The sequence below is a fragment of the Emydura macquarii genome, unplaced genomic scaffold (genome assembly GCF_026122565.2).
Source record: "Emydura macquarii macquarii isolate MOO-44397 ecotype Brisbane River unplaced genomic scaffold, CSIRO-AGI_Emac_v2 contig_2205, whole genome shotgun sequence".
Classification (NCBI taxonomy): domain Eukaryota; kingdom Metazoa; phylum Chordata; order Testudines; family Chelidae; genus Emydura; species Emydura macquarii.
In genome coordinates, this window is record NW_027132342.1 from 32,040,069 (window position 1) to 32,065,727 (window position 25,659).

At 38.4% G+C, this 25,659-nt stretch overlaps 1 protein-coding gene across 11 annotated transcripts in view; it reads right to left on the minus strand.

Annotated features, from left to right (window-relative positions):
• The window catches only part of LRRIQ1 (leucine rich repeats and IQ motif containing 1), a 136,556-nt gene extending 114,190 nt beyond the window's left edge, over positions 1-22,366 (minus strand). For 9 of the 11 annotated variants that reach the window (XM_067559858.1, XM_067559856.1, XM_067559857.1 and 6 more), the window contains exons 1-10: positions 22,300-22,366; positions 19,302-19,432; positions 16,714-16,825; positions 13,910-14,004; positions 12,487-12,604; positions 11,133-11,362; positions 9,882-9,956; positions 8,163-9,383; positions 7,022-7,174; positions 4,734-4,884 (exon numbers count right to left, since the gene is read on the minus strand). In XM_067559858.1, coding sequence (XP_067415959.1) covers positions 4,734-4,884; positions 7,022-7,174; positions 8,163-9,383; positions 9,882-9,956; positions 11,133-11,362; positions 12,487-12,604; positions 13,910-14,004; positions 16,714-16,825; positions 19,302-19,430 — 2,284 coding nt within the window. In that variant the 5' untranslated portion in view covers positions 19,431-19,432; positions 22,300-22,366. The remainder of the gene's footprint in view (positions 1-4,733; positions 4,885-7,021; positions 7,175-8,162; positions 9,384-9,881; positions 9,957-11,132; positions 11,363-12,486; positions 12,605-13,909; positions 14,005-16,713; positions 16,826-19,301; positions 19,433-22,299) is intronic. The other 2 variants (XM_067559860.1, XM_067559859.1) reach the window with 2 other exon arrangements.
• Positions 22,367-25,659: the final 3,293 nt, after the last annotated feature.

The following is a 25,659-nucleotide window of genomic DNA, read 5'->3' on the forward strand; positions in this document are numbered from 1 at the left end:
GCATTCTCTGAGCACATCCCATTGTCAAAGTGTTTTAACAGAACACGCTTCATGCAGTAAAGTGCTCTTAGAGTGCTCTGATTAATTACAAAATACCCAAGGCAGACAGCTTATTTAGTCAGGGTCCTGTGGTATCTGCAAAATGCTAGCTGCCATCTGAAATTCTCTACTAAGAGCAAAAACTTAATGGTCTCACTTTGAAATATTTTAATTAAAGTTTTTAAAAAGTGACTAGGAAAGGTAAGAACTAATCATACCACTGTAATACACAGTGGCCAATCATCAGGGATGTTAATGAGGGCATGCATTGTTTAAGCAACAGCATTAAAATACCTCACTTTCCTTATAAGACTTTGTATCTATAAACATATGTATGCTCTGCACTATATCTACAGCCACCATATTTTTAACAGAGCATTCCTAACAGCTGGTATACAGAGCAAGAATCAGCCAACAGCTCCCTCACACAGTTATACCCATGAGAGTGAGAGTTCTCTCATGGAGTTGCCCCCAAATCATTCTGTTAGCCATTTAGTTAATAGGAACCTAGTCTTGTTGTGTGCTCCCACAACCTTGTGGATCCCAGGGGATCTGAAAGATGGACAGGCCTTGAGCCTCTGTACTGACTCTGGGCTCATTCACCTCTTCATTTGTTCCTAGCATTGTGGCTCCCTCGAAGGGAGCTCAGAAACTACAATGATGAACATGGTATAGAAATCTATTGGGGGAAGGGGAAGGCCTGAGAAAAATGTAGTACCATCCCAATCCTTTTTTCTGGGTACCCTTCACAAAACTGGGAGACAGTGAGGCAGGCCTCCTCAGACCTACTCCCAACCTTCCCATCCCCTGATGCACAGATCATTCATGATCTGTGCAAGGATGGAGCTGGATTTGGGGTAATCTCCTTGGAACACTCTAGGCCTGCAAGAGTACTGTGTGTCTCATCCAAAGAAAGGGTTGCCATGGCAGGAGGCAAAAGGTACAGGAGGCAAAAGGTATGGAAGATGAGGAAATAAGAGGAAAGTTGAAGAGAAAAAAAGAGTAAAATTAAACATCAATATTCACATTACATTAAGAACCTATACAGCATAGGACATAAGATCGTAGTAATTGGAAATAGAAAAGACCTACTGGAAGTAGTCTATCCATCTGAAAGAATATCAGATACTAAACTGATATTAGACCATTTGGCTTAAATTTAGTGTATGTTACAAGCATTTTATTTCCTTCCATTCAAGCTTTAAGAAATTAATTTACTAGCCTTTAATTACCAGAAAAGAATTTCAAATATGCCTGTGACATATTACACCAGACTGAAAGCTACTTTTCTAGATTTTATTTGTTTGGTAAAAAAAATTAAAAGGGAGCCAGCACCACCTAGTGGACTGAGCACAGTTTCATTTCAGACATACTGATAGACTGCGAACTTGTCTTACCATTATTTTTACATTTTTAAATCTTTGTACCTCTGTGCAGCAAAATTAATACCCTTAAAAGACAAACCGAATTGAGTAAGTGGCAGAAAAGTGAGGATGTGAAAAAGGGACCTCTACAGGAGATGTGCATGAGTCAAGAGGCCTGGGATCTAATTCCAGCACTTTTGTTGCCCTGCTATGTGATCTTGGGAAGTCACTTCACCTTTCTCTGCCTAGATTGAAAGCCATGTATCTGTCTAGTGTATTTTGTCTGTCTCATCTATTTAGATTGTAAACTCTTCGGGACAGGGATTGTCACTCACTATGTGTTTGTATAATGCATAGTACAATGGAATTCCAATCTACTTTTGGGACCTCTTGGTACAATAATACAAATATATAATAAAATATAATAATAGTATTGCTGCTTTACTGGCTGTATTGTAGACATATGCAAGGTTAAAACTAACCACAAATGTTAGGTGACTATGTACTTTACACTATGCAAAGTGAGTGGATGATAGAATGGATCAGACGATGATTGCCTGTTCTGTTCATTCTCTCTGAAGCATCTGGCATTGTCCACCGTCAAAGGACAGGATACTGGGCTAGATGGACCATTGTTCTCACTGAGTGTGGCCATTCTTATGTACAAGAACATGTCTTCTAAGTTTTGTATAATGCTGAGCATCTTATGTTTAAAGAAATTGTAATAATTTGTTTGAGTGTCATACTTCTCATGGGCAATGACAAGAGACCCACATAAAACACTTGATGTGGTATCAGCTATGGCAGTACATGACAAAGATGCTCAGTGACCATAAGCATATGTCTCAATAAAACAAGCTGAGGTGAAAACCCTTCTCTAAGCAGAACTGCTCTTAGTATTGTGAAAACAGTGCAGCTGCATGGAGCATCCATTTGCCCATGGCGCCCCACTCAGCGCACATTGTCCTATCTGACAGTGACCAGCAGCAATAAAGTAACTTTCTTTTTAAAACAGAAAGAAAATGGATGAGGCAAGAGTAGTGAGATCCTATGAAGAGCAGGGGGAGACTTCTGACTGAAAGAGAGAGCAGGGGTTCTAAGGAAGCAGATGCTCCTATTAGGCAATTCTTAATTTCTAAAAAATGGTAAGACAAAATTGCCTGAAAGGGGGATCCAGGCCTGTGCTTTTTTCTCATTAGCACTGGTAGCATACTGGGTAGTTACACATACTATGACCCATCAGTGGGTTGAATCTAGTTATTAACCAAAGATTTGGGAATTGTGGTGGATAATCAGCTGAACATGAACTCCCAGTGCAACGCTATGACCAAAAGAATTAATGTGATCCTTGGATGCATTAACAGGAGTTTGAAATAGTAGTGCGAGGTTACATTTTTCTGTATTTGGCACTGGTGCAACCACTGCTAAAATGATGTGTCCAGAATTCAAGAAGGATGTTGGTAAGTTGGAGGGGTTTAGAGAAGAGCCATAAGAATGATTAACGGATTATAAAACAATTCTTATAGCAATAGGCTCAAAGTGCTCAATCTATTTATTTTAACAAACAGAGAGTTAAGGGGTGTCTTGATCACAGAGAAAAGTATAATATAATCAAATGGCTGGAAGTTTTAGCTAGTCAAATGCAGACTGAAAATAAGGCATACATTTTTAACAATGAGGATAATTAACCATTTAAAAGGGATGTAGTAGATTCATCATCACTGGCAATTTTTAAAACAAGATTGAATGTTTTGCTAAAAGATCTGCTCTAAGAATTAATTTGGGGAAGTTCTATGACTAGTGTTACACAGGGGACAAGACTAGATGATTACAATGGTCCTTTCTGGCTATTTCACTATTTCAGTGAACCGGTTCCCTCCCAAGTATATACATATGCTAAAGTTCATTTTATATATATTCTACAAATATATAATCACCCAGCCAGTTACCACACTGCACACATGTTCAATTGCAATAAGGCATTCCCCTCCTCCATCCCCATTTATTTTGTTAACAGCTTCTGCCAACTGCCATTCCCCCTCCCGCCCCCCCTTATACTCTGGCATAAACAAAAGAAATAGCATCTAGGAAACTGTCTGCAACAAGTTAAACTGAGTTGTTACAACCATAAATACAAATAAGCACTTTAAAAAAAGAAAAAAGAAAACCCATGGATTAGGATAATTTAAAACTGAGTGTAAAAATGAACGCTATACAGTAATGCAACTTCCAAAATTGCCATAGGATATTCTGCTAGATTTACAGAAGGAAGGAGTAAATTAACATCTTAAAAACACAAGTCCATGTTTGTGTGATTCTGTAAGATTTCTTACTATCAATATGTAATTGTGTGAAACAAACAAAAAAAAATCTGTTATGCATTTAATTTATCCAGATGTCCTCAAAGCAGTTTCTGAGGAGGGATAAAGCAGACTCCATGTGTTTTTTTTCTTGAACATCCACTTTCCCATTCAAACTCATCTCACACTCAGTAAATACAGTACTTTCATTGTATGTAACAGACAGTACAGGAGGCTTTTACTCCATTCGTTCTGTACTGAGACACTTCATACCTAAGGATCATCAATATTATGAGTTCCAGAAGGATAGCCATGTTAGTCTATTTTTAGCAAAACAGCAAGGGTCCTGTGGCACCGTAAAGACTAACAAATTTATTTGGGCATAAGCTTTCATGGGCAGAATCCCCTTGCTCCTTTCAGCACTAATTACAAGGCAGTTTACCTCTCCCCCCACTTTCAATTATTAAGGCTGCTTTTCAGGGAAGACTTGAGGCCTTCACTTGCCAGTTGAACAGGTTCACTCTTCTGGTTCACTCAACCAAAGAATCCATTCTTCCCACTCCACTACAGCAGGATCAGCAATTCTTTCCATTGTGTTGCACTTAAGTGCCCCTTCACAACAGAGAAAACTTTCTGAGGCCTGCTGTACCAGTATCAGGCTAGTGGATCTCCTGATTGCCCCCAGATGGAGGAACTAGGAAAAAATTTGTCCTCCCTGATCTAAAATAAACTCATTCCCCTCATGTTTCAGGTTCTTCCCTCATCTTCCACCCACGCAACTTGTTTGAATTTTTAAACTATTCACATACTATAAAGGGTGAAAGATTTTATATGTACTTTTCTGACTTTTCCAGCCTAATAAGGATATCAGTACTAAATAGTGTCTTTTTTAAAATAAGCCTATTACAGAATTAAAAATAAATAATACTACATTGCCAGTAGTCATTTTCTATCTTGAACCAAAGTTGAGAATAAATGCACGATACTGATTTTCTATGAATAACACACATCGTCTTTATTGTTTTCTTACCAATTCGAGTGATTTTATTGCAGGATAGTTCAAGATTCCTGAGATCACTGCAGCCATCTAAGCCATGAAGTGATGTGAGCTGATTTTTATTCAGAATTAAAATGCAGAGATTTTCTAGATTCTCACAATTTACTGTCTGAATATTGTTTTCCTACAACAAAGAAAAAGGCAGATAAAATTAAAGATAATTTGAATAGAAGAGTACAGGCAGTTTATAGTGAGAGAGGAAAGATGGACCAGTGATTGGGGTTCTAGCCTAGGATTTAGCAGACCCCCGCTCAATTCCCTACACCATCACAGACTTCGTGTGCCTGTTGGCCAAGTCACGTAGCCTCTCTGTGACTCAGTTGCCCATCTGTAAAAATGAGGATACTATCATTTCCCTCCTCACAGGGGTGTTGTAAAGATAAAAACAGAAAAGACCATGAAACAGTTTATTTGCTCACATTTCCAAGCATCTTTCCAGCCAGCATTTTGCCTAAAAAGCTCTCTCGGCTTTTTTTCTAGGGCCACATTGCCAGTGCTTCTACTGTTATCTGCTTGGCTTTCACTGCCTGCTTCTGACTCACAGACACACACAGCTCCACCAAACAACAATGCCCTAGAAATTATTTAGGGGAAGTTCTATGGCCTGTGTCTTATAGAAACTCAGACTAGATGATCACAATGGTCCCTCCTGGCCTCGGAATCTGTGAATACTCAGCCTCCTATGTTGACATTCAGATGCTAGGGAAAATCACTAAGGCCAAATGGCTGAACTCCCACTCCAGCTTTACCATGCTGGTCTGTGATTTGGGCAGTGGCTTCTGTTGTTTCAGCTATTACTAAACAATGGAGCATTTAACTGCTCTACTCTGTCATTTTAGTCCAAATAGAAATCTTCTATCACACCAACCAGCACTACCCATTGATTAAGCCACCCAACTTCCAAAATAACACTATTCTAACATAGTTAGTGTAATACTAAATTTAGAATAACATTTTTAATGCTTAGAAACAGCAAGTTTGTATAAAAATTCTGGGCAACACTTCGTCTAAAACCTAGTTACCTATAAATATCAGTCAGAGAAAGATTAACAGGTTAGCTAAATATATAAAATCCTCCTACTCCTTTTGCGCTGCAATTTGAGGCACCCAAAATTAGTGGACCTTTGAAGATTTTGCCAAGATTTTATTTTTAATAGCTAAAGCTGGAAAAAGAACGCAAGAGTCTTCACTCCCAGTGCATTGCTCTAACCACCAGACAAATTGCCTTAGCTGTAACTGACCTTGCCCATTCCTCTCTGTTTTGAAAAGGTCACATCACAGCCATACAGTCACTGGGCAAAAACAAATATTCAAAACTTGTATCAACAATGGGACTTCTGCTTTCATGGGCTGCAACCCACTTCATCAAATACATGGCATCTGCTTATGCCCGCAGAAATTTGTTAGTCTTTAAGGTGCTACAGGACTCTCTACAGCACTATATAGTATACAGGCTAACACTGCTATATACAGACTAACACTGCTACCCCTCTGAAACTTTCCACAACGGGACTTCTGAAAGTCATGATGCATTAACTCTCCCACTGCATTGGTATAAAAACTGAAAAGGTAAAACCATCTGTTTCATGTAGATTGTCAAGTTCCTTAAATTAGGCACATTATAAAGGAAAGGGTTTTCTTTATGGACTTAGATTTTAAACCACAGCTCTGTGTGAGCAGCAGTGTGGTGCAGAAGGAGCGACACTGGAGAGATTGTGACTCAGAAATCAATGCTGGTGCCGCTCCTTGAATGTGTGGACAAGCAATCTGGTCTAGTATTCAGGAGGTATGTGCCTAAGGCCTCATCTCCTCCTCACCCACTTTTAAATGTTCTAGTCCCTAAAGCGGGGAGGGAGGAGCATAGGAACTGCTAGGGTGAACAGCCTTTGCACAGCCATTCAATAGAGGTAATGAAGATTTATTACTTTCCCTCCATATTCACACTAGGACCATTCACAACCTAATACTTGGAGACAGAGGAAAAAGTCTGTGCCTATTTGCTTCTAGCTCTGGAAGCTCAGTTCTGGGCTCAAAGACAAGGAGCAAGGCTGGGTACTCAGAACTTTAGAAAAATCAGGCTACTTATTAAGTGCATATCCTAAATATGCACCTATAAGACTAACTTTTGGCACTGGCTTTTAGAAATTGTGTTCATTATGTACATAAACTGAATACATTGTTTATATGTGTAATAATATCTTGAATGGCAGAGACAGCAGTTTCGCCCCACTTCCATATAGAGAGCAAAAGATGCTAGGTACCTCCACATTAATATACTTTAGGCCTTTGCAGTTACTTAGTCCTTCCAATGCAGTTAGTCCACAGCGTCTAAGGGTCAATAATTGAAGACTTGCACATTCTGACAACGTGGAGAGGCTACAGCCAGGCAAATCTTGAAGTGTAAGAGTCATAACCTACACACATTCAATGAAAAGGATATCCATAAGATTGTACTGTAACAGCATGCAGCCTATTTAAAGTTTGGTATACGTACTACGTAGCATGAAGTTATCTGGATTAAGTCTAGATTCTTAATGTAGTATAAAACACATTTATAAAAGATTAAACATTTATTGATCTTCAGCAAAAACGTTAACTGATAAACGTTGCTCCCATTTACAAAATGCATAACAAGACCTAAGCATTACAAAAACATGGAAATGATTTGTAACTGATAGTGAAAGAAAAAAAAAATAGGTAAAACTAAAAAGATAACTAAACTCATTTGATTTTAATGTCCATTTCAGTCCACTTCACTACTAGTAATGTCTAATGTGATTGAATAGAATGGTTAATGGTACAGCAAAACAGAAACCAATATTGCTTTTGTCTCATTTATAATGTCAACATAGAAGTTTACATAATCTTATCATAATAGAAGTGAAAGGAATCATTGCTAAACTAGATATCATATATATTAAGAATAAGAACTGTATGTTGATACCAGTCAGATGACCACAGTACAAATAGGTATTGACTTTGAAAACTATTTGCTGATATTTTTGCACTATATTCTTATATCTGAAAAGTGACCAAAATAATTTACAGGGATTATTTCCAGCAACAGTCTCTTCTGAGAGAGATTGTCTTATGCACCACTTCCTGTCCCAGTCACAGAACTTCCTTGTTTCAATAAAAATTTCTTACATGGAAAAATAATGTTAGGAAACTATGTATTTTCACTATGACTTAGTGAAGTTTAGCAGCTGAAAACAAAGAATCAGCACCATGAGCAGGATTTTCAAAAGCACTTGACATTGGCCTCCCTCTTCTCCCTTTGAAGAAGTCAATGGGAAACCCAATTATTAAGTCAATGCTGACAGTTTTGAAAATTCCACCTCACATGACCAGTCAGCTCTCATGTAGATCACTGTTTAAGAATCACTTACAGTATTTAGTTACCTGTTGGAGGGCATTCCAAGGGCCACATTGAACAATCATTTCTATACTCAATGGAGGCATCTTACTAGCTGAGCTTTTTCTTGGTCTGCTTCTTTTAACTACTTTCTTTCTTTGGTTTTCCCTATAAATTTTAGACCAAGGTTTACATGTCTTCATCCAAGTTAGCCTCTTCTTTTCAACATCATCAGGTAGCATTAGTGGCCTCTCAGAATATTTAATTACACTCTCACTTTTGTCCCAATCCTCAGCAACTTCCTTCTGAACTTCCTTCATTACAACCTTTGCTGTTTCAAACTTAAAAGATTGTTCTTTGTACTCTATGTTCCTGGTATCTGGTTGGGCCTTCAGATTCCACTGACTGTTGCAAATACTGTTTTCCTTATTTGCGATTGCATTAGCTGCAAAAACAATGGCTTTCTTATCCAGCATATTTGTGTTTGTATTTTTGTCAAGATCTATAGTTTGTAGGGAACTTTTTCCTGTATGTGTCATCACATACCCACCTGCATTTTCATTACTTTTTTCATGACATTGTTCTTTCTTCTCAGAGTTCTGTTTTCTGTCTTTTGGATTCTCTGTATTATTTGCCTCTTGTATCTTTCCAACATGTTTTTCTTCTTGTCTCTCTTCTTCTTCTCTTACATCCAGTATCTGTTTCTTCTGCTCCTTTTCTTGTTCTCTTAGTTCTTTTATATTTTCTCTCTCTTTTTCTTCTTTTGTGTTTTTTGTGTCTTTGTCTCTATTTTCAGCCACTACATTTATTGCTATTTTCTCTTTTTGTTTTGCTTCTTGTTGCCCTCCTAGTCTTTCTAGCTGCAGGCTTTTTTCTCGTTCAAGCCTCAAACTTTCTTTCTTCTTTTCATATTCCTCACGCCTCCTCACCTCTTCAATATGTGCTTTTCTTTCTATTTCCTCTCGTCTCTTTCTCTCCTCCTCTTCTTTTTGCTTCCTTTCCTGAATCCGTCTCCTCATTTTTTCTTCCTTTTCTTTCTTTTCTCTCTCCATTTTTTGTTGCAGTTCCTTTTTTCTTTTAATCTCTGCTTGCCATTCTTTTAAGATAGGAGCATATTTTTTGTACACGACAAATGCTCTAAATCTAGCTTGGATTTTCACAGCTGCTGTATTCTGCTGCTCTGCCAACCATTGTGCTTCTTTTGCTTTCTGCTCTTCAAAGACCCTTTTCTCCTCTTCTATTTGCAACTCTAGTCTTTTGATCAATTCCTATGCCAAAACAACAATGAAAGTACATTTTATTCAGCATTTTAATTATTTAAATCTTCCCATAAGATGTAATTATAATATGTGAAATAAGACAGTCATAGATTTATTCTTAAAGAGTATTTTACTTTCTGTTAAAATGGTTTCCTCGAGACTTTTCCAGGTAAGTCTGGACACAGGGCTGTTTCTTACCAGTACATGAACACAACTCCAGTTGAAAAGTTGACTAAAAGCTTTGCTTAGCTTGAGAAAGTGAGAGCTATTTGCAGCTAATCAAACAAGTAGAGAAATGGACTACTAAGCCAGAGCTAACTGTCTTAAGAAGGGCCGCTTTCACAAATTTCAAAGTTTTTTCTAAAGCACACACAGGTATCTTCCATAACACATGATAAAAATCATTCAACTTGATTGTTTGTTCCTACATAAAAATGAAAGTACCTTTCGAACATATTACAATAACATTCAAATTCTTTTTGACAAAAGCTCACGTGTACAAATTACCTCATGTTGCCTAAACTTCTCTCTCCAAACTTCCTTTTCTTTCAGTAACTCATCTTCCATCATAGCTTCTTGTTGCTGTATAACAAGTAACCTTATATCAATTATTTTTAATATATTTCATTATATGTAACTCGCTAAATTAATAGCTGTCTATAAAAATAGCATTCTCCAAAGATCCACTTATTTTGTGTCAATACTTGAAATACAGTAAGCAGTCAGGCTGGTTGGATTCAATATTGCCAATTTGGTCATATATTAAAAGACAGAACCAGGTCAGCAACTTGGTACTTTATCCAGATAACTGCCATCTTGTTCTTCAAAACCTTCAGTCTATCGTTGAAATTAAAGTTTCTAGCCTTATGGTTATGAAGAGATCCTTCAAAATGCATACACTCTAACTGAGGCAATGCTGTCTAAGTCTGAAAGAACAGCTCTGATAGAAGTATGAACTACCCCTTTTAGAATATATTAACTCTGAAGCTCATAAGCTTTTGAATCAGGAAAGATGTCTCCTAGGGCTAAATGAAAATTTTACATTAAAACTGTTTTGATGGAAAACTGAGGTTTCGATTAAATGAAATTTTTCACAAAAGTGTAAACTTCCACAGAAAATTTTTTATTTTTCAATCAAAAAAGCAAATACTCCAGCATCAAACTATTTCAGCCAAAACCAAATATTTAGGCTGAAAACCAAAAAAATGAACTCAGATATCTGATTCAGGTGCTTCATTGGAGCTGTAGTTCATTTTCATTATCCCCTCATTCTTCTCTATGGCCTGGGATTCCCGGCCAGACTACATCTTCCAGGATGCAACTACTTCACCTCATCATGAGGGAATACTGGTGCATCAGGGGAGATGTAATCTGACCAGGGAGAAAGGCAAAAAGAAGAGAACTGGATCACAAGAAACTAAAACTACAACTCCCATTCTTGTCCAGGGATTTTAGCTGGTACCATACTATAAATACTAACTGATAATGATAAAGCCTAATGATGACAATTTAAATGTCAGCTTTATTAAGTAGTTCACAGCTGATCAAAGCAGGGAAGATGAGAGACAATCATATTACAAAGAGCTACATGATCTCTTCTCAGTGGTATCTCTTTTTGGCATCACAAGGGTGGGGACACTGAGTTGTGCACAGATTTGAGAATGTACTTTTTTTCCCACTCTTCAGATTTGATCTGTGCATTCAAGTAGTCCTGATCAATAAAGAAGCATATTTTAAATATCTTTGTTAAAATATTACCCTATGAAGCATCTCTAACTTCATTCTTTCAGCCCCAAATTCCTCCAGATACAGTTGCCGTCTTTCCTTTTCCTCTTCATTTTGTTTTTCCTCTATTTCCCTTTCAACTTTCAGCTTTTTCCTCTTCTGGTCTTCAAGCTCTTTTTGTCTTTCCTCCCACAGCTCAAATTCTTGTCTGCACCTTTCTTCTACTTCATGGTAAGTAAAGCTAATGGTCATGTCACCATCATCTACAAGAATTTAAGCAAACGTATTTTAACTAAAAGATCTGAGCTCACAGTAATTACTTATCTGAAATAATGTAATGTAACCAAAAAAATACACTATGAGTAAGAGTCTGTGTTTGTACAGCCTATAATTTGAAGCCCTAGACCAGGCAGAGTTGCTCCAGGGGCTGAAGTAAAGCTACAAGCAGAACATGGCAGCCCATGGAGCTGCTCTAAAATACAGTAATCTGTTATGGGCTGCCTACAAGAGGTGGCACTGCACAAAATGCTCACAGTTCTATATGCCTACCCACTCCAGCCAAAGGACCTGCCACAAACATGCATGCCCACTATACTAGAATTTCTAAGTGACCTGTGTAGGGCTGTTTATGGCAGTCCTACTCAACTGCCTGCACCACGGGAATTTTCTCTTGGCCACCTATGGGCTTTTACAGCCCCCATATTCTACCACAGAAGAATACAGAGGCCATATTGGAGGGAGACATTCTCACCTAATCTATCTGTATACATATTTAAAGTGAATAGTCCATAAAGCAAATGCTCAGTGGCCACAATCTAGTTTCCATTTGTGCTCATACTATGTTTTGCCTGGAGAAACAAGTGAACTGACACACACAACATTTATTTGCACTCAATTTGGGCATTTAAATGGAATTTACATATGCAAAAAACTGCACACTCAGGCCATGCGTATTCAGACCAAAGCCACATTCTGCAAATGTGCATTTAATGTCAAAAAACTGAAATTAAGATGGGTACATTTGGCCCAGTTGCTGATTTTGGGGCCTTTTAAGTATGCTCAACCAATCAGAAAATGAAATTAGCTAACAAGTTATATTATTTAAATCATTTGTGTATAATGCCATTTGAAATAAACTCATTAACAAGGCTTCAGAGAGGAACAAAAATAAGATTTTAAGATCTCGATCCTACAACTGTATGAATGAAGGCATCTGCCTAAATAGCTCCAGTTCCAGAACAGGATCTAAATCCCAATGTAATATATATTGTACTAGATTGCTATAACTATTCTCATCAAAGAAACAGAGCAGAAGAAATATTTAATACAGTGATGTTAGCGTTGTGCTAATTACCAGCACAAATAAATTAATATTACGTCTGTTTACCTGGAACAGAGCACTCATCAGCAACCACACTGCAAGTAACTTCTTCACTGATGGATTGACTATGATTATCAGGAGTTGCACTGGTCTGCAATTCTTCATTTTCTATTTCAGACAGTATCTGAATAAAACAAAACATCCTCATGATGAAATGAAAACAGATGAAGCTATAACAATCCAAACAGAACATTTCAGATAATGACTTTGGGTCAGGGACTGCATTTTCAGTGTCCAGAGCTTAGCACTCTGGGGCTCTGATCCCTGACTGGAGCTTCTAGGCACCAGTGTCATACAAACAGATTTAAAATCAGAATGCTATTTTCTAGGGAAAGGAATATTTGGAGCAGGTCCCAGAAAATGTTTGTGCTTTCTTATATTTTGTATATTGACAGGGAAATGGTCAAAATATACATTTTCGTAAGAAGCTGCACAAGGAAATGCAAGTAGTATATGTATAAATGAATTCTATTATGGCATTAAATACAAGTGTGTGCAATTGTTCACACAGGGAGTCTGAAAAAAACTCTATTTGAAAACAGCACTGCATGGATCACATCTTCTCATTTTTCTTCCCTTGTTCTTCACTGCCAAGAATTTATTTTGCTCCTGCTACTTATTCATCATCTGAATGGTATAAATGTAATTCTATATGTTGACATAATCACTGTCACAGTAAATAATTGTGCTGTCACAAACAGGATGGTCACAAGAAAGTGATCTCTTAATATTATTAAACTTCATGTTTTATACAGTGCTCACTGGTGAAAACAGGGAAACAAATAAAATATGGCACATAGGCAGAATTGTTTCTAAATACAGGTTCAGGTTTTCTAAGGTGCCTCTGGGAGTTCGGCACCGGAATCCCACTGAAATTAAATGGGAATTATGTGCCTAACTCTCTGAGTCTCGCTTGAAAATTCCAGTCATAATCCTTTCAATATTAACAGCAAAACCCTTTTAATAAGTGAATTATGTTAATGATCTCATAATCCTAATAATGAACAGGAACAGACAATGGTAAAGTAATAGATAAAATTAAAAATAAATACTGTAAAAATGTTATACTATGGAAATGACATTTTGCCACCGGATTAAATATTAATAATTGATATTCCAAGTTTATTTTAGTCAAGATAATGTTCATTCCCACCACTTACGACTACTGAATATTTATACCAAATGTTATAACTTCATGATCTACAGACTAAGTGAATCACAACCAAGGTCCCCAACCTGCAAAACCACATGTAAATGCTTAACTTTATACATGGTGAGAACCAGTAAGTCCCATGGGGACTACTTATTGTGTGTAAAGTTAAATATGTGCACTGGTCATTGCAAAATTGGGTCCAAAAAGGAAACTGTTGATTATCTGTAACAACTATGGAATCTAATCCACTACAAAAATGATTTAAACATGGAATACCTTCTTCTTCAATGCCTCTGGATCTTCATTGTATTCAGAAGCCAACTCTGCCAAGTACTCTGAAGCATGGTTAGAAACTACTCCATAGATGTCACCTGATGGGGAGAAGGAAGACATTGAGAGAAGATATCTTAATCTAAGTAGTCTAATTCTGATTAATGCTAATTTCCTATTATCTGTACATAAAATCCAAACTCTGAAACACAACGTGTTTTTTCTTTAAAAGTGTTCACCAGAGGTACTATTTTGATAAAAACACCAAATCCACTCAGACAAGCAGGGCTCCGATTAATCTTAATTGAATCTAATTGATCTAATCTAAGTAAAAGCACTGGATATGTACAAATAAAATATTAGAGTAAAAAAAAAAAATCTATGGCTGCAGCATCTATGCAAAGAAAAACACTCCACAGTACAAGACACATTTAAACATTCTCCAGCTAGAAGGAAGTAGTTAGTTTGAGGCGGTTACTTGTATAGAATCAGAACAGTGACAAATTGAAGCTCCCCTAAAGGACAACATAAATAAGAAGGCATATATATAAATTATATTTAGATATACATAATTCTTATTACTGATAAAATGGAAGAAAATTCCCCTAGGGATGAGGATGCATAGAGAATATTTAACTTTATTCAGGAATAGGTCCCAATTAAAGGTGTGAAACCTGGAAACTCCAACTAAACTGGGATTTGGAGTATCAACAACCTAGGATAATTTAGAAATTAAAGGCTCAGTCTTGTGAGGTGTTCAATTACCTCAGCTTGTAGGAATAAAATTATAATTGTAACCCTGTAGCTTAATTCATAGCTTTTAATTCATACCCTTATTTGTATCAACCTCTATATAGTTATTATTGAAATCATGTAACATTTGAACTTCTATCACTCATACTCCATACTGTGAATGTAAAACCCCATTTTGACCTATGTACTCCATCTTGTGTAAAAACCCCATTTTGACCCTATGTACTCCATCTTGTGTCAAACCCTTTCTAAACCTTTAGATGAATAAGGTAGTTATCTGAACAAGGTATGAATGGAGGGTGTATGTGTGTGTGAGTCAGACCCAAACTGCCAGCTTGTCTTGATGAAGTTGTCCTGATGAAGTGTGAAGTCCATCCTAGGCTGAAGAGTGTGAACACAGCCCCAAAAAGCAAAGAAGGATCCACCCCAGAAAAACTTAATCAAGACATCAAAGAACAAGCTGAAAGTCACGTCTGCTATTGTACCAGCAATCAAGGGTCACAGAGAAGCGACGTGACACAGCAGAACTGAAAAACCTATAAAAGACTGGGTGAGATTTCAAGGCTTAGGGGAAAAACAGCGTTCTACACATCATCTAAAGAAGAGCGTCGGTGCGCGCCCGACAAGGACCCTGCTCTCCTCGTGCCCAGCTTCCCTGGCCAGGTAGCTGCCACGAGCCACGAACTCCAGCAACGGACCCTAGCTACGATCTCAAGCCACAATCAGGACTGGTAGCTATATATATATATATAACTATAGAACGCTTTCTGATACGTTTGGGCGCGTGTATGTGTGTGTGTATGTGTAGGTTTAAGTTAGTTATTACTTTAGTTTCTGTCAATAAATGCGGCATACTGCCTTTTCCCCTTGAAAAAGATCCCGAGTGCTTAATTTTGCACAACAAGCTTCCACTGACTTCAGTGAGAGGTAGGAGTGTTGAGCACCCTCACAAGATTGACCCTATCCAGAGCATGGTCTAGAGAGGCTAAGTACTACTGTTTCAGAGAATGATCCTGTGAGAAGACCTAGGTGCATCACCAGGTGCAAGGGTCCACCCTATCAAATGCTATTTCTGGATTAGGTCCTTACAGATTACAAGTGCTAAACATGTGTGTTTGAAAAGAACAAGAAAAGAAAAAGAAAGTGAAAACTCATGATTGAACTAGTCAAGAACAATGCTTCTCAACCTTTTTTATACCAGGGACCTGCTTGCTGCCTTTCAAAACTGTGTCAGAGAGATTTCAGGGGCTGGCACCAGTCCACGGACCGATCACTGAGAAACGCTGACCTAGAACACTGGACTCCTTATGGTTTGCAGAATTGGGGCTTCAAGACAGAAGGGAAGGCACATTATGCATCACTCCTTCAATATCTCACAACAATGAAGAAAGAAGTGACTGCATGGACATTCTGGAGTCTGGATGGTAGCAGTGTGGGAATCAATTGTGCAGGATATGAAGAAGGAATTAAAGATGGGATTAAGACAATTTCAATTTGTCCTCAATACAGCATATGAGTAAAATGCCTTTGGACTCCCATCTCTGCAGACAGTCTAAAATTATGCAGTTACTATCATAGAAACATGAGACTATCCTTGACTGGGTCACTGAGGCAGAAGAGAATGCATGTTCTAAGCACCTATATAATAGAAACCTTTCATGCCATCGTGCAAGCTAGAAAAGCAACACCATCTCAAACCCTAAGCACTGCCATCTATAATCTATTAACCAAGGTTTCCAAACCACTGAACAGAGCTGCAATTTCTAGTCAATCCTTTGCAAACAAACAGTTTTACAGTAATAAAAGTGATTCATACCATACATATATTTTCCAGACTACATGTTGCATTAGTTAATGATGTTCAGAGAACGTCTGAAAGAGGACCATAGGAACTTCAATATTAGGTGATGAGTTAAAGTTAGTGCAGTAGGTTTCACAGTTCTGTTGCATTTGAGGATTTTAGTTATATTATTGATGATTGTTAGTTTAGTTCACATAGGCAATATGAGGGTTTGGGGGGGCACATCACACATACATTTACTACAGTCACAGCTTACTTGTGGTTTCTTCATCTTCCAAATCTTGCAGTATAAGCTTTTCAGCATTTTGAGTTCTGTTCTTCACAAAGTTTAGATAGTACAGAACTGATTCTGGTAATTCATCTGAAGTCTGGAAATAAAACATTATTTTTAAATTAAATTCTGCATTTTCATCTCTCTATCAAGGCCACAGGTAAATAAATACCTAACATTCTTAATTAAGATCCAGAGGTCTGTCTACCCAGCTATTTTTAGACCACTAGTACCAGCCCAAGTTTATCGACACAGGCTGGGAAATTCAGTCCCGCTCACTCCAAAAATGTTGAGTAGACATATTCCATATATCCCTCATTAAAACACCAGTTAAAGATGCAGACTTCAGCAGCTGTTGTTACCTCCTACAGATCAGGTTTTTTTCACTCAGGCCTTACTTTCATTACTGTGTCACTAATTACTTGACAGTCATTTAGACTTCACAACAATCTAATTACTACTGCCCTCTAGAAACATCTTTCTAATTGATTTTTTGCTTGTTTTGTTATTAGTTTGATCCAAGTTGAATTAAAGGACAAATGATTCAATGCTGAAGAATCAGACATGAGATCTTTGTTATTAAGATATTGTATTTTTGCAAGACAGATTAGATTCACAAATATGAATATGCCAGAGACTTGAACCTGGGTCTCCAACATCTTCAGCAAATACCCTAACCACCAGATTATAGAGTCAGTCTCTCAATCTCTTCTGATGGAACTCTTCCACTTTTTATAAATTAAATATTGAGTAGACCAGTGAGAGAATGAGTCTGTAGCCTGGTGGTTAAGGTACTTTCCTGAAATGTGCGACACCCATTTTCAAGTCCCTACTCCATTACCTACACAACTACCGTAACCACCAGGCTACCGGCTATTGTAAGGTGGGTGGTTCTCTCCCTCTCTAAGGCACTAGATCTGAAAAAAACCTCCAAATGAAAATATCATCAACACCAATCAATTTGCACGAAACATTTCAGTATTGTCAAAACAATATTTTGGTAGGACAAAAATGTCATTAAATTTTTTTCAGCCAGCTTTACTATTTAATTATTGATCATTTCAATGGATGGAAGCAAAGTGCATTGGTTTAGGAGCTGGGAAGGAAATGAAAAGAACAGAGAAAGGGGAAGAGTGAAACAAGACAGAGCTTGCAATGGCCTGAAGGGGAACAGATTTTCCTTAGAATGATCAATGTGAGAAGAAGGCACTGAACAAGTAATTAGTAACTAAATATTTAGTTATTTCATAAAGGCCATATAGTCCCCTTGATCTCTGTGAAAGCTTTCCATTGTGCATCTGGGGACTATATAATCCTGAATTCATACCCCAACCCATGGACCATAGTTAACCATGGAATTTAGCTTTCTCAAATGACATCCCTGATCCCACCTTTCTTGTCTTTGGTACTCTACTCTGTCCCCAACTACATAAGTCACAGGCAGAAGGCACAAAGAGGCAATCAGAAGCGGAGGAGTGAACTCAGCTGTATGGAATATCATTAGCAGATTGCTCACCTGGGCAAGAGAGTTCTCACCCTCGCAGTTCAGAGTTTGTATTTGTTTTTTTCCTGATTAAGGAGCCCAAACCTGTGAAGAACCCAGTGCCTTCTGAGAGATGCTGAGAGTTGTTAATGCACCTCAGAGGTCCTGAACATTGAAAGTTCCTGAACAATCATTATTCTAGTAGGAGTTGTGAGTGCTTAGTGACTCTTATGATCAGGCCATATGTTTTTAAATAGATCCCTACTGGCCAGTGCTCTAGGAACCTTTTGACAATGGGCAGTGGTGGTTTAAGAAGAGAAAAGGTTCTGATGATGGAAATAACGGAATGGATCCTTGAGATTACAGTCGTAGTCCAAAGACTTTGAGATAAGGATGCATCCCTACAGAAAAGGGGCAGCAGACATTAAGAGGTGGTGGGAGCGGGAAGCCAAAAGAGGTGGCAAAGGAAAGCAAGAGAAATTTCTGATACCAAAAGCACATTTATTTCCATGATCATATATTGGTCAATAAGGATGTACTGATCTATATAACTGATGTAGATTTAAAAACAAACAAGTGAAAACAGAGCACAATGCAAAGTGTCAGGCAACCTTAACAGGCATCGCTACGTGCTCCACCTATTATGATAACTGACCCAAAAGTCATACCTGAAGAAGAGCTCTGTGAAGCTCAATAGCTTGTACCTTCCACCAACAGAAAGTTGGCCCACAATAAAAGAAACTACCTCACCAACCTTGTCTCAATCAATTGGATGGAATTCAGAAGAGAGCTTAAAAGTTAGTTCATGGTAAGCATTACTTTAATATCAGTTTATTTCAGGGACTTCTGTAACTTCAGTTTACATTTTCGTACAGCTAAATTAATAGGAGTAGGATACATTTGAAGGAAGTTTCCCTCAATGGAATAAATATTAGGAAATAGCTCATTCATCATGTAGACTTTCTGATGCCTGTGGTACGCCCCTAAGTATCCTAGCAAAGGCTGTATTAAAGAGGTCTCAGGAAAAGATACAAGCTTGCCATGCAAAAGTAAGGCAGTGCTATCCCTCCTGTTGCCATTAAACACTTACTGTCTCACCATCACTCCAAGCTTCTGCTGATAAATCAGAGTTGGGATCATCTGCTTCAAGGGAGGTAACACTGATTCTTCTCAATTCTATGTTTATTTCTTCTTCAAGTTTTACATCATCATCTTCCATAGCTTTCCATAATAAAATTGTAAAAGGAAAAAGAAAAAATAAGATCAAATACATTAGTGGATGTTGTATTTACTGCTAGAAATGTGGCAGTAGTAGGTGTCTCAAAACTCGCTCTCTAAAACAAAAAAATGTATCCATATCCACAATAAGGCTCCAACCATGACAAGACTTACACGAACACTTAATTTTAGATATCACTATTCCCACTTACATCAGTGGAAATACGTTTGTAAAGTAAAGGTTTGGAAGTACTGGGACCTAAAAGTCTACATTTGCCAATGCTATTGAAAAGAAAGGGAACCATATAAATAATAATATATTAACTTGGATCCTGTTCCCACAAACATTTACATGTGTGCAACTTTAATTGACTTCAGTCAGACTACCCAGATGAGTAAAATGATATGATCTTAAGTGTATGTCTACACTGGAAAAAAAAAAAGGTATGTTCTTAACTCAGGTTAGCTCACTTGGATTAAAATAGCAGCAAAGACATGGCAATTCGGGTTAGCATCTTAAGTTAAAGCCTAAAGAGGAGCCTAGGAATGAACTTGAGTTGCTAACCCACGTTGCTGTGGTTGTGGGTAGTTCATGCGAATGTATGTACATGGAAGTACACATATCTGTAGTTTCTTATCAACCTTCAAAGCTCCACAAGGCACATTATCTTCAATCACTGACTGTATTAAACAAAACACAGTAAACACGTGTTCTCATTTGTTTGGCCTTAGTTTATCAGCTATACACAATAATAGATTTAGAGTATGGGCAGTGCACATGGATTCTCTATTTAAAAAATAGAGAAAGGAACTCCACAAGTTTATCCCAGCTACACACGTTACTCTGTAATAGGCATAAAGAAAGGCAACACAACACAGGAAAAGGTTTGCTTCACAGTTTGAGATAAGAAAAGGATCCCAGAACATCCTATTCCTGTGGATTCTGCAGGTCCAGCCACATAGTGTGCACAATAAATATGTTAACACTATACCCTTTCCTGTTGGTACTATTGTCAAGCATAAACATAAATAATCAGTATTCATGTGCCTTTCATCTGCATATTGTACAGTAGTTTAGGTATGAAAGCTAAAATAAGTACCTGCTCAAGAAGTGTACAGTGAAAAGGCACAGCAGATACAACATAGCACATTTTGGGAGTTGAAGTTGTAGGATAGGAGAGTTGATTTAGGGATAAAGGTCTTTTTAAGGCAAAGAGGATCTGGGTGTCCTTGGGCTATTCAGACACACACATTTAAAATAAAAATTGTATGTCTAGAATATTTCTGATAAATTCAGGTATAATAATGTATATAAATAGATATAAAACAAACCCGGAATGACTAGAGGTCATTTAAGTGGCAAGTCTCAGGGTACCAGTAGGATTTTGAAAGTTTGAGCTATAACAACTCATACATCATTCCTTTCCTTCCGCAGGAAGGATACATCAAAAAGTTTAGCAAGATTCCTTAGGGCACAGGAAAAAAGGCCAGAGTAGCTAATATGTATTAGCTATTCCACATTAACTCTCTGTGTGGACGCTTTTACTCCACAAAGGCAATCTTAGTACAAATTAGTGTTAGGTGTGGTCTACATGTATTAAATTGACCTAGCTATGTTATTCTGGGCTATGAAAAATTACATGCTGAGTGCCATAGTTAGGCCGACCTGCCCCAGGTGACCTTCCATCAACCTAGCTACCATCTCTTGAAAAGAAGGTTAACTACATCCACAGAAAACCCCCTTTCATCAACAAAGCAAGCATCTATCTACAGCATTACAGCAGCACAACTACAGCACTGCAGCTGTGCTGTTGTAGCATAGACATTGCCTTAGTGCAGAGTAGCTACTGTGCTCTAAATTCACACCCTAGCTTCCCTAGCGTGGACACGCTTTTACAGTTCCGCCTGACTTCAGGTTGCGCAAAGAAAACAAACCAAATCTTAAAAAAGTTACAGACCAGAGCTGCTGTATTAATCAGCATTGGGGAAAGTGGAGAATCTGCAGCTTTGAGATTTTATGTCAACGGGACAATTTATAAAACAGACATTGTTTATTTAAATGTGGGACTGCTCCCCCAGACACGTACACACGCAGCAAAACCCCTCCTCCCTCGACCCCACCAAAGCCATTGCAGTGCTAACTCTTGCCCCAGGTAGTAATTATCGTGTTGCCCTCCCACACAAAGTTCTCAGGAGTCATGTGCTAATTGATTTTTATTTTTTTTAAATGCCAGGCCCAGCTGCTGGGCTCCAGAAACTCAGCGTTCAATTGAATACAAAAAGTGTCTCGCGCTGGCCGTTGCAGAGAAAAGCTTGAAAATAGGAGCCAAAAGGCTCAGGACCAAGAAGGCAAATACAAAGACCAGCCCAAGTTATTACATTAACAAGATCCTTGTCCGGGGGCTTAAGGCAGGGGCTGGCAAAGGAGCCCACAGCCAAAGGCCAGGCTCTTAGCATGGGGGAGAAGAAACTTCCCTCCCCACGATGAGGTGGGCGAGGGAAACGCCCCTGGGACAGGCAGCAGCTGCTCCGCCCTGCGCAGGAGAGGGCTGCTGCAAGCTCCAAGCAACGCTGGGCTCCCCCAGCGCAGCTCCCGCGCTGCCCGCCCGGCTCTTCTTTCGCCGAGACTGAGGCCCCGCCCACCCATCAGGACTACAGCTCCCAGAATGCACCAGGAAACGGCCCCGCAAACCCTACCGCTCCCGGGCGGCAAAGGCCCGCGCGACCAAGCCCCGCTGCATGCTGGGAGTGGTAGTTCACCATCCCTCCCATCCACAGGGGGAACAGCCGCGGTCTCCAGGATCTCGCCGAGCCGCCCCCGTGGGTTGGATGGAGCTGGTCGCTTCCCGCGGCTGCTGCCAGGCTCCTACCCGGGCCGCGACCTCTGGAGACGTCCTGTCGCCTGGATCCTGCAGCCTCGGGTCACGCAGACCGGCTTGCAAACCCGCGAGCTCCGCCTGCGGCGGTATTAAACAGGAAGCGTAACCATGGCAGCGGTAGTGGGGATGGGGCGAGGCCTGTACTAAGGCAAGCCGGAAGGGACTAAACTAGTGAGCAGACCCCACTTTGCATTCCTTCCTGCAAAGGGAGACAGGAGGAGAAGGAGGAAAGGGACAGAGAAATGCGGTTGCAGACTCTGCAGAATCCCTCTATCACCTGCCCCAGGGCTCCCGTTAGCAGCTGTCCCTCATCTAGTTCGAGTATTATTTCAAGCCCCAATTATTTTCTTATGCTGATTGGCTTGTGGCACGGGCAATAGTTTTGCCAACCCCAGATATTCACAAAGCATGAGTAGACAGCCCCCCAAAAATCATGAGCAATTGCGAGATTTTTATAAATAATACATTTTGCATTTGTTTGTTTATTTTTGACTTTGTGAGCTTTTAGCATCATGTTCTTAAGCTTTTCTGTGCATCGAAGAGGGCTAGAAACATTTCATTTCAAAAATGAAAGTTATGATTCTCAAGTAATCACGTGAATCCAGGACCTGGCCTTTTGAGAAAAAAAAATGCAAATATTGTGCCACTTGCAATAAAATTGCATGGAATGTGAATGCTGGAAACATTTACAAAGCTTGTCTTTTTGAAATCCATCCTGTGACTCCCAGCAGTCTGTGATAATATGTAACAATTTTATCCAAACCAATTTAAAAAGTTGTTGCATGCCTTGTTGTCGTAGCCATGTTGGTCCCAGGATATTAAAGAGACAAATGGGTAATATGTTTTATTGGACAACTTCTGTTGGTGAAAAAGACAAGCTTTCGAGCTTACCGGAAGAAGAGCTCTGTGTAAGCTCGAAAGCTTGTCTCTCTCACCAACAGAAGTTGGTCCAGTAAAAGATATTACCTCACCCACCTTGTCTCTTTACAATTTGTTATTTAGTGGAAAATTAGATCCTTTAAAAATTCTTCAGATACAGAACTGATTCAGTGATATTTATCTTCTGGTACATGAGTTAGGCCTGATCTACACTTAAAATTTAGATTGACATAGCTACGCTGCTCAGGGGTGTGAAAAATGCCGAACTTACCCCAAATATAGATGCAGCTAGGTCCATGGAAGAATGCTTCTGTTAACCTAGCTACCATCGCTCAGAATGTGGTGTTCCTACACTAATGGAAAAGCCCTTCCATAGGGGTAGGCTGTTTCAATACTACAGGGTTATGCCAGTATATTACAGCCTGTGGTGCTGGAACTAACTACTGTCTTGACGTAGTAATAACAACCAAATACATGGTTCTGCTTTCAGCACCCCCACTATAAAAATTGTTACAGCACCCCTGGCTGCAGTACTGTTGCTATGCTGGTATAGTCCCCATACTATAGAAATGGCCTTAATCATTGTGCTCATGGTGAATAAAGCAAACAACTTATTGCTGTATTGAAAGGACAGAAACTTCTGTAGAGTTTTGTACATAGTTTTCTTCTGTAACAAGGAAGTAAAATATTATCAACAAAAGAATTAGTAAACATATACTTAAGACGCAGTGAAGAAATGAACTTACGCCACTATATGGTAGTGCTCCACAGATGAGAGTGAAATATTCAGCACTGGTAAGGATTTTCTTGTTTTGGAGTTGTATTTTAATAGGACAACTACAGTATATGCTTCTGTGGAAATAATCATATTTTTACCTTTTAGACAACCAGTTTTACAAAGACTGAAATTTTGAGTATAAACAGTTTTAATAATGAATCTTTGCTCCAAAGATTTGTGTCTATTTCATGTACAAGTTGAACAGGTAACATGTATCCATTAGTATTGTTTTACTAAGAATATGCAGCAGGTACAGTGTTTCATTAAATTCTCAATGTGAAATTTCTGATGAGATTTAATTCACTGTGAATATCTAGTGCATCTTTTTAAGAGTGATGGAATCTAATCCAGGAGAAGTGGAACAACAGTTATTCAGTATGGTTCATACATTGTACATGGTTCTGTAATGTAAAATTAAACAAATCAAAAGGCAGCAGTTTTGAGATGCTTATAATTTTAAACTTTCTAGTACTTAGCAAATAAATATTTCTAATGAAAAGAATAAGAATATTGACAAATAAAACAAATACCTAACTGTATTTTGAATTATACTCTTATTAATCATTACCTTTGACTTTACTTCATGAAATGTGTTTTGTCTGTACAGTAAACTATTTATCAGATACAATTTTTTGAAAATATGGAAGCTGCATTTATCCTGGTAAATCTCCTTCTATTTTAAAAATAACAGAAAATGTAACTCTTTATTATATTCTCATTAGGGCATAGAAATTGATAGAACTAACAGACAAATCCTTATTCATTTGTATGAATTCCTCTTTCTTTTTGAATTACAGCTCTTGAAATTTGCATTAGAAAATAACATTTGAATAGCACTGTTGGACTTCAACCACTTAATTATTCTACTTGTCTGAATGGTGTCATACAACAGAGAAATCAGTTAGTGAAGTTTTCTGTTCATTTACAGAAAAGTGTACATATAAATTACACTTTCATCCACAAAAGTTAATACCAACGTTATGTTGTGTGAATTAGGTTTGTAAGTATTTGACAATTCTCAGTTTTTCAGTATCACTACTTCTACCACCAAAGAAGGTGACAGAAAGCAAAGGTTTGTTTTGTTTTGTTTTGTTTTTTTAATGAGTATATTTGTAATCTATGGACTTGTGAGTGAATTTAGTGCTCTTGAAAGCAAGAATAAACACTTGTTAAAACCATTGGATTTAAGACTAAATGGAGTTCAGATGCTCCAAATGTCAATATTCCTGGTCCCACCCTCTTCTTCCTCAAGATTCCTTGATTGTCTTCCCTCGGCTCTGTTTACATGACTTTTCTTGCCAGTCCAATTTCCCTGATGGACTCTTTCCCTTACAGCCCTCCTGGAGAGACTCTTGGGATGAGATTATCTGTTTTGTTAAATCTGTGTAAGCACAGTAAAGCAGTCTTAAACCTGTTTTAATTGACCAATGGAGTATGATCTCCTATTCATACCACCCTCAGTCCTGGTGCCCAGCATAAGGAATAAGGTGGGGGGAAAGATATCATGGCTGGGATGTCCCTATATCTGGCTGTTTCCTTACTGCCAGAAAAGCTCCTGTGGGCCATTACAGGAGGCATAAAATAAAGTAGTCTTTGGGCTGCTCTATCTTCCACAAGGGACAGCTCCAGGATTGTACAGCTGCAAAAATGGTTTAATGCAACCTTTTCCCAACTCTCACTTCCATCCTTCCAGC